The sequence below is a fragment of the Poecilia formosa genome, unplaced genomic scaffold (genome assembly GCF_000485575.1).
Source record: "Poecilia formosa unplaced genomic scaffold, Poecilia_formosa-5.1.2 Scaffold359, whole genome shotgun sequence".
NCBI classification, from domain to species: Eukaryota; Metazoa; Chordata; class Actinopteri; order Cyprinodontiformes; family Poeciliidae; genus Poecilia; species Poecilia formosa.
Window position 1 is genome coordinate 491,131 of NW_006800298.1, and position 15,489 is coordinate 506,619.

General features: G+C 39.0%; 1 protein-coding gene across 2 annotated transcripts in view; it reads right to left on the reverse strand.

Moving 5' to 3' along the window:
• Positions 1–12,936, reverse strand: part of bmper (BMP binding endothelial regulator) — a 38,651-nt gene extending 25,715 nt beyond the window's left edge. The window contains exons 1-2 of one of the 2 annotated variants that reach the window (XM_007574708.2): positions 12,208–12,936; positions 6,061–6,146 (exon numbers count right to left, since the gene is read on the reverse strand). In XM_007574708.2, coding sequence (XP_007574770.1) covers positions 6,061–6,146; positions 12,208–12,316 — 195 coding nt within the window. In that variant the 5' untranslated portion in view covers positions 12,317–12,936. Of the gene's footprint in view, positions 1–3,150; positions 3,331–6,060; positions 6,147–12,207 lie in introns of those variants that run through there. The other variant, XM_007574710.2, reaches the window with a different exon arrangement.
• Positions 12,937–15,489: the final 2,553 nt, after the last annotated feature.

The following is a 15,489-nucleotide window of genomic DNA, read 5'->3' on the forward strand; positions in this document are numbered from 1 at the left end:
AATAACAAAGCTTCCTCCTGCCGTCCCAAAATGTTCGTTTTTTTTGTTTTTTCTATTGTATTGTATGGGTTTGCAGAGATGTTTTGTCTGTCTCCATTGAGTCCTGTGATGAACTGGATGAATCCCACCTTTCACTTGTTGACTCCTGACCACCCATCTCTCAAACCACCCTGCAGGAACTAAGTGGGCAAAGGGAACAGAGGGATGTCCTAATGAAAAATGAGCAGGAACAGCAACAAATATGTTGCACCTGCAAATAGGAAATTTACTTTGGCCTTGTGCTGTTTAGGCATGAAATCAACTGGTGAGTCAAGTCATAATGGTTATCTGCATCTGTTAATCTTTCACCTCCTGTTGGATGCATCATTGCTTCACCAAAGCACATAAAGAGTGACATTAGATTTAAACTTCCTTGTTATGCAGGGTTTCCACACATCCTTAAAGAGTCTGAAGGCCTTGAAATGTCTTAAATCCATAAGAAAAAATGCCAGTTGGCCTTTCATCTGTTAATGAGAGGCCTTGTGTTTTGAGGCGGGAGGACTTTCTCATCTTGTATATTCTATGTAGTTTATTTTTCAGTTACATGAGAGCATCTTCATTGCATGCTGTGGCTACCTCGAACTAGTTGATCACTGGTAAGCGTAAATTTATCGTCAGTCTGCTGGACAATGTTCATCTTTGTCACTGGCTCACTTCTGTTGCCAACCCAAATCATGCTACATTCATTCACGTACAAGTTAAATATTAAATTCCATTCATACTGGTCTTAAAAAGGGATTAAAATGTATTAAATTTGAGTTGGTGGAAACTGCAGAAACTATGTTTCACAGTTTTATTTACATTTATTTTACACAAGATAAACCTGAACTTTAGTTGTTCCTTTTCCTGACAGGGATGTATAAGTCCAGCTTTACAGAAACTTTAAAACTGATGCTCATCCACCATTTTGAATTGTATTTGTTGTTGCTAAATTGTCAGTCAGAAATAACATTTCCTGACCTAAAAGCTAGGTCTAACTGTTCTGACTCAATGGAGGGACACAAACAGGCGTCCGTGTAGGTCCAAGACGTTCTGAAAGAACTGCATCTACATGATGGGATGTGAAGGGGAAACAAAGAGCCGATCTGGGGGTGAAGGAGGAGAGGAAGAACCGATGAGAGAGTGGAAAAAGACATGCAGATGGACAGACAGATAGACGAGGATGATGAAGAGTGTGACGGAGATGGACTGACTCCTTCCAAGATAACAGATCGCCATGGCGACCCGTCTGTCAATCAGTCTGTCAGCCACATCCACTCTCTGGTCTGCCTCAGCCTGGACACACACAATGGACCTCTGTGTGTCCATACGTGTGTGTCCATACTCTGGACTCAGTGAGCAGACCCCCCATCTCCTCCTCCTCTGACCCATGTATAAGTGACACTGGAGACCCAGTGGCTTGTTACCCCCTAAAGGGACTTTATAGTGACATGGGACCCTTTTTGGAAGTGCAGAAATGAGTGTGTCGGTCATGTAACTCTCTGAATTTAACTTTTTTTCCACACAGTTTGGAAAACTGAACTTAATCTTCCATCAAGTCGCAATTATTCATAAAAAATTGGAACAAAAATGATCCAAACGTTTGGGATAGTGAACAGGAAGTGAAGATGAGGGACGACAAACAGCAGCAAGTCCAAGTCAGTCGTGCTGAAAAAAAAAGCCAAAATAAAAACAGAAGCATTTTACCTGAGAAAGCAGAACAAAAGGAGAAACCCAAAATCTAGCAGATGAAAATAGGTTAAACTTTAAAAAAAAGCCTGACCAGGGTGTGTGTAAGGTTATGAGGGAATATAGTCTCTATGTGTGTAGAGGAAAAGGAGAGAGTGGGGGGCTGATATGTAAGCGTGTGGAGCGGAGGGGTTAAAGTAGAGATGAAAGGGCAGCCATTGCCTGCTGATGACTGATATCATTCAGCAGGACTTTGCTGATGTCTGCCTGATAACACAGAGGACAGGAGAACCTCCCACAACCAGCCAGGAGCCAAACAGTAGCCGAGGTTTATGATACACATGAAGTATCAGAGGTTGGAGTAAAAAGGTGAATTTGGGTTGTTATTCTGTGAGCTTTCTAAATGTAAAGACGGATGTTGCCTTGAAAAGTACAGATAACAGAATTATCAAGTGGAACATTCATGTCAATAAAAAAAAAAAAAAAGAAAATCTGAAGAATGGTATGCATTTGTATTCCAAAATAATTCAGCTGCATTTAATAGAGATGGGCAATTGATCCAAAATATCAATAATATTGATACCATGTCAGCATCAGTATTGGATCGATGCTTTAGTTCTACAGCTTGAAATGTTGTTTAAATTTTGTATTGTAGTTTTTCAACTCTACCTCAAAAATGATATAGTTTTGATTTGCTTTCAAATGATAATTTTATTGCGCTTTGTCTGTGTAGTAAAAATGCATGGATGTCATGTTAATATCTCACTAAAGTATTTTGTAGACACATATAAACTCTGTCCAAATTCTGTCATACGTCTGGACAAATGATGAAAAGAAAAAAAATACAAAAACACCTAAAGGCTCCTGGAGATCAGATCGATACCAAAATATGCAGCATTGCACACTTCTAGCTTTTAAATAAAATCCTATGCAGCCAGTTTCCTTAAGAAGTCACTAAATTAATTAATATAGAGTTTATCTGTGAATGGATTAATTTTACCATAAATGCAGCTGTTCTTTGAAGGCTTTGGAGATTTACTAGGGAAGACAAACAACAGCAGGGATAAAACTGCAGAGAGGTTTAAAGCAGGGTTAGGCTATAAAACAAACCAACAACAGCAGCAAACTTAGAAAGATATGGACCTCCACTTAAAACAACGATCAGACAAGAAGAGTATTGATCAGAGAAGCAGCCAAGTAGCCCATGGTAACTGGAAAAACTGCAGAACTCCACAAATCAAGTGGGAGAATCTTTTAACAGGAAAACTATTAATCATTGACTTTATGGATATATGTCAAAAAGAAAGCCACAACTGAATGAAAGCCATAAGAAGTAAGATGAGATATGTAGGGAAACCAGCAAAATGATGATGATACCAAAATCCATGATTTCAGCCTTCAAAAACAAAACCACATGTGTGATAGAAAATTAGCACTGCTAACCTAGAAGGAGGTTAGAAAGGTGGTGGTAGCATCATGCTGCAGAGATGCTTTTCTTCAGCAGGGTCAGTGAACCTGGTGAACAAACGTTAATGGAGATTAACAGGGCAATCCCAGAAGAAAACCTGTTTGAGGCTGCAGAATGCTTAAATCTGTTACAGAGACTCACCTTCCACTGGGGATCTTATCCAAATGGTAAAAAGGTCTAGTCAAAGTTAAGTGTTAAATCCAAAAGCCTCAACAATTTTACAAAGAGGAATAGACAAATATTTCAGTCTGAGTAAAGGTAATAGAAACATACCTCAAAGTGCGTAAATGCAGGGAAAGGTGGTTTTCCCAAGTATTTGCTCAGTTGAACTGAAGACAAGTGCATACAAGGTCTGAAATTAAACATGCTGAAGTCTCTGGGTGAGATGTGACATAATGTAAAAAAAAAAAAAAAAGAAAGAAATTCGAGGGGTCTACAACTTTACAATGGCACTTTACAAAAGATACCAGGTAATCTGGATTAATTTATGATGCTGTGACTTAAAATATTAACGCAACAGAAGTGTCATGTTTCCAGTGTGACTGTCACAACCGTAGCATAGCCTTCAAATGCCAAGTCTGCACAGGACTGTTTTACATCTGACACAATCTGTGCAGAACTCCGTTTCTTACACGTCTTCTGGACAATCTGTTGGCTTGGCCGGCGTGTGACTCCGTCAGCTGAATGCACTTAGATGATAACTAAACATGCAGATTCTCAAAGTAAACAGCAACTTTCTCCTCCTGATTTGTATGGAAGCTGTCAAACAAAGCTGTGGTAACATTTCCACTGTCAGCTGAGAAAAATGCGGCTCAAACTGTTAATTTAGCGGTTCCCGAAATTTAGGTCCGGACCCAGCTGTTGCTTGTCAGACACAATGTGCGAGAGATGATGGGAGAAATAATCACAGATTAAAAATTGTTGCCTGAAGCATGTTTTCTTAAAGATCGCTGAGGTTGTTTGTCATGTCATTATGTCTCTGTTCAGTTTGTTTATTAGCACATAAGTAAATATCTGCACATTTTGACTAGAGACAGCAGTGGATGAATATTTCTGCTGCTGTGTGTCAGAAGAAGACTGCTGAAAAGTAAAAAGTGAAAAGAAGTTTACTGGTGTCTGAATCTGGATAAAAAATGTTGGCTTTGTTCATTTTGAGCAAATTCAACAAGCTAGCCAAAACTGACTGTCACCGTCTTTATTTCGGCTGCATTCAGACAGCAGCTATGAGCTAAACAAAGTCATATGTCCACACAACCTCCCCACTCAATTAACTAGATACACCTGTTCAATTGGCCAACCACATGGCAGCAACCCAATTTATTTAGGTCTCTATCTGTGGAGAATCCAACCTGATATCAGAATAGACAAAAACCAGATATTTAGTTGCCAGATGGATTGATTTGATCTACTGAGATCTCTCTGGTTAAAGGACAAAATATCTGGTGAGCTGCAGTTCATTGGATGAAGATACTTCTGGTTAATGTCAGAGGTAATAAAGGCAATAATAGCTGAAATGCTAATTTTTCACAACTCCTTACAATGAGAAATCCCATCTCTGAATGAATAAGATGCTGAACCTGAAAGCAGATGAGCTACAGTTGCAGAAAACCAAATCTGGTGCATTTTCTTGGCATCTTTTGGATCTTTTAGATAAAGTAAGTTTTATTTAAACTCCACAGCTACTTGGTTGTTGTTTCTGATCATATGTACATTCTTCTTCTGAGGGTTACTTTCACCAGGATAATACATCATGTCACAAAGCTACAATCATCTCACTGTCACTGTCATGACCCAATTCCAATGGATCCAAGAACCAGATCATAGTGCAGGACATTCTGGGTAAATACAACCAACACAAACGCAAGAGTCTGCTGTTAGTGGGAGAAATGGCTTGTGGTCTTTTTCAAAAAAAGAAATCATACAACTGCTAAAATCTGACGCCACTCCATTTTTTGTTTATGAAGAAGGAAGTTGCACTCGGTGTCTCCTTCATGTTGTTTCCTTCAGTAATTATAGATGCAGTACCATCACATTTGAGGGGGTGAAAAGCTTTTTCAAATTGTTTAGTTTGTTTGACAGAGTGCAGTGAGAAAGCAAACAGCACCAGCTGAAAATGAAACAAATGGTGTAATTTTGGTTCCCAGTTGAACTGAGTCTATCGGATTATCAGGTGTGAAAACATCTTAACTTGTTGTGGAAGTCAGAGCTCAGATCTGGAAATGGATTGGGGATTCATTAAACACACCCCTCAGCATCACACCTCCTCACTTCCTGCAGGATAAACTCAGGTCAGGTAATGGCATTTAAAAGCCAAAACTTTTCATTCAGCCAAAAATAAAGCAGTGACCAGAAAAGCTTCTCTGGTCCATTCTCATCCTCGGAAACAAAGAGCTCTACAGCAGTAATGGGGGATGTGGGGTCAAAGAGCACATGTTCTGGGAAAGAGTTGTCTCCCAACATTTTGTTGGTCTGTTTTAACAACTGCACCAAGGCAGGATAATGGGCACGCCTAGAAAAAAGAAACAATACCCACTTTGTGTTTCACTGCATGGAAAAGCTTCATCATGACATTTGATTTTGTTTTAAATTACAAACTGCTTACTGATGCAATTTGATGCCAGAGTTTACCATCTAATCAAATCATTCAAAGCAAGCGCTGATCTGTCACGAAAGACCAGCTGAAACGGTCCTGCTACTGTTGCAACCTTCCGATAAAATGATCGACTCTGCAAATATCCCTATCAGTGCAAAAGGAGTTCATGTCATTCACTCAGCCGGAACGGAAACACCAAGTTATACATTAAAGAGACCAGAACAAACAAAGGAGGATTGATAACTTGGCATTCATTAATGTGAGCAGAGCAGAGAAGAAAACGGGTTCCTACCAGGCAGACGCAGGTGATGCAGGGGTTGTCTGTGATGTTGGGGATGTGCAGGACTTCTCCTTCATTGTCACAGCTGGCTTCAGTGCCTGTGAAGGACAGAATAGTGAGGAGCATTCCTAATTCAAGCGTTAGAAATGCTCCTCACTTCTAACAACATGGAGATTGTTCTATAATTTCTATTTCTTCACTTATCCAGATAAGAATCTATCTATAGTGCCAAGAGAATGTGACATTATCATCCCAGAACTGTTTTAAAAACTCTGTGTAAATTTGTTCAACTTTCCTCCATTGTATTCGTTCGTCTGTCCAGGTAAAAGGAGTGACATTTGAACCCAGGTCTTAAAAGCACAACTCAGTCACTTTGTTACGAGTGCAGATGTAACCTGAACCAACGAGGAGAAACGACTCCAAACACATGGGTTTATGGGCTGAAGCATACAGATGTCAACGTCTCAGAGCGCAGCGGTTCATGCAGGAAGAAATCTGCTCCAGACTGACTGCTCTGATGTTTACTCATGTGTCTGATCTGCTTTATTCAGACCAACACCCCACCCCCCCACGGTGACAGAGATGGGAAAAATATTATTGGATGGAAATGAGATGATGCATAGCCACAGATGTGGAAGTGATATAAAGATGTGGTTGCAACTTTGTTCTTGTTAAGCCAAGGTTTCCAGGGAAAGATTATACAGCATCTGAACCGAACGATGAGAGGCCAATTTGTTGCAGAGACTACTCAAAGAAATCAGCTGAACAGATCTGGTTGACTGCTGAATCACAACTTACTGATAATTAAAAGCCATCCACTAAATAAAACTGCAACTGGATGGAGGTGATTTATATAGTTGGATGATTGCATGCAATAAATGCATAGACTGCATATGTATTTATTTTTCTGCTTTTATTCACTTGCATATCCATTTGTAGTCATGCTGTCACTCAGGTCGTCCCTGGTGCTGATTGAAACTTTCTGAACAGTTTGACATACATACAGTGTGCAGCAACTAGAAAATGCAGCACATTTGTTCAAAGCTCATATTTAAATCTTATTACTTGAATTGATTAATTTGATGTTTGACATTGGCACGGATGACATAACTTCTTAAAACACTTGACAGATTTATTGGCACACTTGGTAAAAAAATATGTTGAAAAAAATGTGTTTTCATGTTTTCCCCAGACATGTATAGACAATAATCTATGTAAAATGAAAAATCGCCTGTGCCTTATTAAATATACTTCTATTCATCCCATAAAATGCATATACCTAAAGCAGATTGCTTAGTAGCTTTCAATTATTAACCCTTCCTTGTTTTCCACAAAGAGAGTTTTTTTTCTTTAAATACCAGAACATTTTAAAACAAAAATCTGGAGGCATTTACAGTAATAACAATTAAATAAAAAATGGGTTACCACTGGATCTATAAGCAGGAAAATAATCAAAATCTTGTGGTCAAATAAACACAAATGGTTCACCAGACACAAAATGTACAATTTTCTATGGTCACCTCAGTTCCCGACTGAAAAATTTTTAAAACAGGAATGTCCAGCTCTATTCCCCAACAGCTGTCATCCTGCAACTATTAGATGCATCCCTGCTCCAAAGCACCTGAATCAAATGAATGACTCACTACCAGTCCTCTGCAGAGGTGAATGACAGATGAGGTAATTCAATCATTCAATAAAAGTTTGTTGGAGAAGGAATACGTCCAAAAGTGGCAGGACAGTAGTTTTTGAAAACTGGAGTTGGACACCCACGATCAGATTGTCTCAAGAGAAGTAGCCAAAGCCTTGTGAAATGTTATAGGAGAACACAAAGTCCTCTCGAAATGAGGAAAGAGAGGGCTGTACAAAGTTTTAACAGCAGGGGTGCCATTGAGTGTGGCACCACTAATTCTGGTGAAAACCATTATTTACTTAAATTCAGCCCCCCCCCTCCACTAAACATATTCTCTCAAAATAAAAGTTGATGTTCCCTACTTTTCCAGTGTGAAATCATGCTACTTCAATAAAATATTTAGTATTTTAAAGATTTTTATACATCTTTTACCCATGAGATCAACAAGAGTGGAAGTTGCTGTAAATGATGTTTAACTTTAGTGGCAGTTCTGACCAAATTGTCCTCTCTGGGGAATCTATGTAGAATAAAAGTCAATAATTCCCATTATGACTCATATAAACATCTGATTCTGAATCACGCAGCCGATGCAATCAAACTGTCGCGTTTTCAAGAGGCTTCCATCACTTTGACTCCCTGAAGTAAAACCTTCATTCCCAGTTCGAAACGAATGACTTCAGTTTGCATCACTGCTTCTTACGTAGGGGATTAACAGCGTCCCCATCAAGAAAACTTACAGTTGATCTGAGATCTACTTATAGAGTGATGAAAATCACAATATTCTCCAGGAAGTCATGCTGCTACATAGACACTGTAAAGGTTAAAACATTTTGAGCAACACCGGGTCAATTCTTTTTATCTTTGTGCTGTAACCTCCGACCTGACGTCTCTTCAGTTTGAGGAAATTATGATAGATCAGGAGTTAACCATTTCCTGAACTCACATCCCAAACTAAAGCAATGTGTACATAGTTTGAGTCGGACCAATATTCAGCATTTAAAGGGGAGATTTTCAGGTCATTCACTGATTTGTATGCCAATCAGACGATGTGGTCTGTTCACATTAACAATACTGATTAAAAACTGGACCTTACGTAACAGCTGTACGTGTTTTCTATCATCCGTAGTGGAGGGATTCCTGTAGTAACGAGTCGTGCTGTCTGACTTCGGCAGTAAAATCCAGCCTGTGGATTCGGGCAGAGCAGACAAACCCTGCCGACTCCACCACCACTGTAAAATTTACAACCTTCGAGCGTAATTAAAATTGCAGGGTTGTAAGTGTTAGGGGGAGGTAAACGAGGGCGGGGAGGCACTGGGGATCCGTCTGGGACCCGAAAACTCTTAACGTCTTGTTATTCAGCTGTTGTGTTTGTCTTTTTCTCACAGATTTCTTTAAAGGTTATGTTGATTTTACCTCAGACCTATACACTCATCAAGTTGAGCAAATTATTTACATTCTCTGACCTTTATTTAACCAGGACATCAATAAAGATTAAAATCTCCTTCTTACATTAAACTGAAACTACCTCGAGCAGAACAGAAAAAAGAACCAAAGATGGCAGAAAATAATGGGATAATGCTAATTACTTAAAAATATAACCTTTCTTCAGTGGTTGCGCTAACAAGAGGTGTTGATCTTATTTCAACTGCTCCTTTTTTCTACATCCCACTGAGGAGCTTGAACTTGTTAAAGAAGGGAATCTGAAAAAGGAATCCACTGAGCCAACTAAATGAACTACAGGTGGAAGAATTTAACCCTACAGTTAAGTTCTGGAGGGTAAAGAAAACCGCATAAAAACATATTTTTGAAGGGGAAGAATTCAGACAGTTGTAAGGAAAGAATAATGAGAACAAGCGGCCATCACCTCAGTTAACATATAGATATGCACTGCTTTTTTCAACACATATGAAGAAAAACTGTTTTGTGACTAAACTTTGGTTTGCTGCTTTTGAGACTTACAAATAAAGGATTAAAATTTGTACAGTTCTATTTAGAATCTCCAGCATTTTGATGTTTCATTGCACAAGTCAAACATTACATTTTCTGGTCAATCTCTGGTTTCAGGATGCTTTCATACAATAGTGTTGAACTCCAAATAACTCAAAGTTGTTGATTTTTAACAGATTAATGCATACATAATCTTTTAAACTTTATTCGAGGCTTTGGGGTAAATTTCACCTATTTAGTTGTGCAAACAGTTTGATTTAAATTATTCATTCAGGTGCTTTGTTGTGAAGTGCATTTAGACCAGAATTGTTGTACTTTTGATCACTGACAGAATCCTGCAGAGAGCAGAATGACTTTCATTTCCACCTGCTGCACTGCCACGCTGTTTAAGTGTACCATGATTAACTGCTCCAGGTCTCATTGGGCCGAGGTCGGGTCTACTTTTTGTCATTTGTTAACTGTAAATCTCAGCAAACAATAGAGAACTCTGAGGTTCCTCAGGGCTCTATTCTTAGACTACTTTTACTTAACATCCGTTGCTCAGATTATGTTTATCTTGCTGCATTTCTATGCTGATGAGACACAAATTGATATTTTTGACACTGCGTATGACCGCTGTACCTTACAGTCTCTGAACCAGTCTGTCTACATAATCAAGGGGTGAATGGGCAAGGAATCCCTCCAGCTTTATGAAACACAGAAGGTATCGTTTTTCAGCCCAAAAATATAAGAAACACAGATATCAGTGATGCTAAAAAAAACCCCACAAAATATAAAAACCTTGGTGTCATTACGGACTCAAACTTGAATTCTAACAATCACATAAAATCTCAAAGATTTTCTGTCAGCACAGGATGCAAAAAACTTGTGCTTAATTCTGTGTTTGGCAAGTTATATTTTTATGAAGATGTCTCTAACAATTAATTGTAAAAATAATAAATAGTATAAATAGTATAAGAAGTTAATGAGGCAGGTGCAGCTCATGAATCCCTGGCCAACATTAGGAAAATGGATCCTAAAGAACTGGTTTCCTGTTCATGAAATGATAGATTTTAAAATGATTTTAATGATCTTGAGGTTGCTGAAATGACTTGGGCCTAAATATAATTCAGAGATGTTGATCAAGTATGATCAATTTTGACCCTTCAGGTCATCTGAGTGATATTCATTCAGGGTTCCCAGGACCAGAACTAAAACTCCTCAGTCTTGGAACCAGAAAACCTGATATGTGCAGAAAGTGTTGGCTGCTTTAAATCACATTTTTATTTATCTGCCCAAATTTTAATTGTTTTGCTTTGTTTATGTTTCATAATTCTTTTAATGATCTCCGTGAATGGTGCGAAACAAAAACTTCCTCTCCTGCCTTCCATGAGGATTTCTGCTGATAATACAGACATATTTGAGATGGAAGAAGAAGGAATCTGTTCATCTGATTCAGATAGACTGTTAGGTTTGCCAACGAAGGCCCATCTCATACATATTTTACTCTCATCTTCATGTGTTGGAGTCAGACAGAGGGATAACTGCCAAAATGTGGAGGACACATAAAAACTATTATCGAGTTTGGATCTCGGAAGCCCCAAGTTGGTCCCGACAGCTTCTGGTCTTTATATCCCTGGGATTAAAACACATCTATTAAGCCAAATTGAGTTTTGGAAACCAGAAGAAAAATAACTAAATGAATCTGCAGGATTTTCAGACCATTAAAAGCCGCAGAGACGCGCAAGTCCTATCAGTGAAGCTGTCAAGAATCCCGCAACACTTCATCAATTTTTCATCCACTCTGCATCTCACTCTCTAAAACCTCTGCAGTGCTGCAAAAAAGTGGATGTCAGACGAAGAGCAAGCATTCAACAGACACAGAGACGCAGGAACGTCTTGAGGATGAAGGACAGAAAAGCGGTTCAATCTTCACAGCCTGTTTTTAACTAAAAAACGATGTAATTATAACTCTCCAAGTGGCACAAACTATAATTTCAGCAAAGATCACAAGTTAACAGGGACCTTTTATCCTGAACATTGAAATTATTGAGTCGTTTTTTGTTTGTGTTTTTAAAAAAGTTATTAAGTAAGTAGTACAGAAATATTAATTATCGCGCGATGGAAGAGTGAAATAAAACACAAACTTCATTCCTTCCCCAGGACGCAGAGGGGATGATTTTGGTGTCATCGTTCCTGATTCTCTGTGAAGTTCTAAGACTTCAATTACCTTAGTGGAAAATTGTGATTCATACTTAAAGATTAAGGCAACAAATTGGCTGTACCGAATCAAAACGCATGTGACTCTCTGTCATAAATAAACGTGTTTAACCAGGATCTTGTTTATTTGTTGATTCCCATGGTGATCATGCGCCGACCTGCAGGCGAATGCCGAGGGATCGTACCCAGAACTTCGCCGCTAAATTACCGCTGATGAAAAACACAGAGGCTGCAGCGCGTCTCCAGGGTTGGTGCGCTGAAGGCTGCAGGAGCGCAGAGACGCGGCAGCAGACTAAATAACCGGCGGTTTGCAGGAGATTTTCTTACGCTCAGTGGGTGTTGTGATGTGTTATTATGAAGCCATTTGATCCCTTTAATCTTACCTGTAATCAGCGGAGAGGAAGAGCGGGGCGTTTGTAGAAGCCACAAAAAGCAGAGGAAAAACCTACAGGTGGACCGGGAGGAAGGGTTCAAGCAGCGGGGCGACATCATCGGTTTGCTCCAGGAAAACAGGACCAAAAAGTTTGGATACACAAAAATATTCCAATTATTAAAAAAAAAAAAAAAAAAAAACTAAAGATCAGAAGTCCGCAACAAAAGTCTGTCTTGCAACCAGCAGAGAGACTCTCCAGTTTGTTCGCTTGCTCTGAAATGCGGAGCGACAATCAGACAGACGCGCGGTAATGACAGCGACATTAAAATGACAAAGACGCGCCTGCAGGCAGGAGACAGCGCGTCTGCACAGGTTCTGCAGGCGAAACTGAGTCCATTGTGAGCTTAAAGTCATTTATGAGAAAAGAACAGCCACAAATCCAGTTAATGAGTGTCCACAGAGAAGCCGTGGAGCGCACTGAGCCTTAAAAATAGTAATAGTGGGGGGGAAAAAATTCTTAAATCTGAGGCATCAATCAAAAATTCCGTTTTACGCACTGATGCTCGATGTTTGTCTGTTCAGGACTGCACGCAGCCTCCGTGTCTGCGCGGTGTTAAAAGCCGACCTGCTTCCACTCCTCCTCTGACATTAAAGCGGACCTCTGGTGTCGGAGCGCACCACGGAGCCAGAAAGTCCTGCCTCCTCTCCGCAGCCCGGGACCTCCCTCCCTCCCTCTGGCTTCCAGACCTCTGCGAACCTCCGTCAGACGCAGTCTGTGGTCCGCTGCTTCAGATCTGCAGCTCCACGCCTCAGTTTGTTACTGCCGCCGAGTTTTTAATAATGACAGCGGACCCGCTTCTGTTTGCCAGCTACTGAACCTCTGCGCTAAGAGAAACACAAAACAAAAACCTTATGGCTTCCAGAAATAAACAAAGTCTCCCCTATAAATATTTAGTGTTTTGATTAATATACATTTACATATTTTGACTTGCAATATTTATTTAATGAGTTATATACAACAGCAAAGTAAAACTTGATAAGTTGGTCAATTTTGCAAAAAGGGACAGTATTTCAGTATTATAGGGATATATTTATTTCAGAATTTTTATGTAAATTATGATTACCCTAATTATTTCCTCAGCTATGCCAGAATAAGAATTTGATTTTTTTTTATTACTAAGTCAGAATCTTAGAGGCACTTAGATTAATGTGCCCTGATACTGACGTCATGGTTTTGTAAGCTTCTGAAAGGTTAGTTTACAAATTTTCATTTAAATGAAGGAACCAATTCACCACTTCCTTGTGTGCCATCATGGGAAAAAATAACGAAATTTTTTCCCATGAAAACATTTCATGGGAAAAATGAAATTTTTCCCATCAGCTCTAAAAAATGAAATTTTTCTCTTCCTGAGAAGGGAAAAATGCAGACAAGTCAAACGTTCACGTACCTTCAGATTTCTGAAAGAGCTACAGTTAATTATTGAAGCAATTTTCTGCTGCAAATCTCTTCCAGCCATCATAATCTTCAGGAAGAAAAGTGGTAATCTGTCCCACAAACAAATGTAAAAGACTTTAGGAACCTTGTGGTTGGAGCTGGACGTGTCATTCCACATTAAAACTAGTCCTGCTCTTACATGGGCTGAAAAGCCGCTCACTGAAGAAGAAGTCAGTATTGCAAAAGCGAAGTCTGGAATACAGTGTGGAAATGTGACATGAAGGAAGAGCTTCATTGATGGGGGGAAGTCATGATCTAATGACACTAAAATTGAAAATGCTCTTACTCATTCTGGCATTTAGAACATAGAAATCATTTTTATAGCAGACTTAGAACAGCAAAAGTTTAGTGTGGTTTGAAGTTAGTAAGGACAAAAAAAAGTGCTCTACCCATATTCTTGTAAAAATATTAACTTAAAGGTTTTTTTTTTCTTTTAAAGCTTTTTTTTTAATCATTAGAATTATTTTTGATCAGCTCTAATAGCAGCATACTTATTAAAACTCCTGAAACTCCAATACAATTTTTGGATTTGTTATACTAGCCCAAATTTTTTGTGGCCCCAGCCGGCCAGCCTTTACCAAACTTTGTGGGGCCCCTGAAAAAGGAAATGTGCAAACCCACTTCCAACAAGCTATTTACTAAGAGCATGTATTTCTGACTTCATTTCAAATATTCATGAACAGGTTGCTGCTTTGTTCAAAGAATTTTAATGATAAGGTAGAAATAATCATATGATTTGATAATGATATGCTTTTAACCTTACCAACAACTCTCCTGTCTCATTTCATGGTTTTATCCTCCACAAACTGGCTGCTGTTCCAGTTGAAAAACTTTGATTTATTCCCATTTGGTTTGGCCACCTGTTCTTAGACCTCCATGTGTTTTCAAAGTCGTGTTTGTGCTTCTATGGTCCTATTATTTTGAAATTTTATTTCAGCTTTGTTTAAAATCATCTAATTTGTGTTTGAAGTTCCTAAGAGTGTAAAGATATTAAGCATGTTGTTCATAACAGTGAGGGAGGTGGGAGGGGCTAGATTTTTGTTCTAGATGTGAAATAAAGAATATATGTGTAAATTTGAAAACAAAACGGCTTATAGAAGATTTGTTTTGTAGAGTTTTTACATTTCATAGAATAAAATGCACTAAGCTCTATATGTTCTTGTGTTGTTTCTGCATTTGACATGGAAAAAACATATACATTACCTTAATAATGGGTGTCATATGTTTCTTGAAAATGTATGTCAGAAAATCAAGACCTGATCAACCAAAGCAGATTTATGCGTCTTTCTTGTGGGTAGCCACTGAAATGATGGCTGACAGTCCTTTATCGCCTTCTCAACATGTTGCACCAATTTTATTTTTTAGTTTGCATCCAACATCCTGTTTAGTTGCTCATGATCGATGTCTATTGGTGTGATGAAGGAGCTTAAGTAGAGCTGCTGCTTCTCCGCACCAACAGCAACCCACCGAGGTGGTCCAAGAATCTGATCCCACTCATAGAAACTGTCGTTTGGACTATTTTTCTCTTTTGAGCTACAGTGTCAGAAAGGGAAGTCAGAGTTTCTGTGTCATTGAACAGTGGAAGAAAGAATGGACAGATGTTGCACCAATCATCCTGAATCATAAAATCTGAACTATGGACATGTTTCAATTTCACTGGAATTGATTTAGCTAGTTTAGTCAACTGACTCCTTTTGATGTGGAGAAGCACAGGCTTTACTTTGGTTTCGCTCCGAATGATGGAGCTCCTCACCTTTTCTCCAAGGCTGAGTCCAGCCATCCTGAGGAAGCTCATTT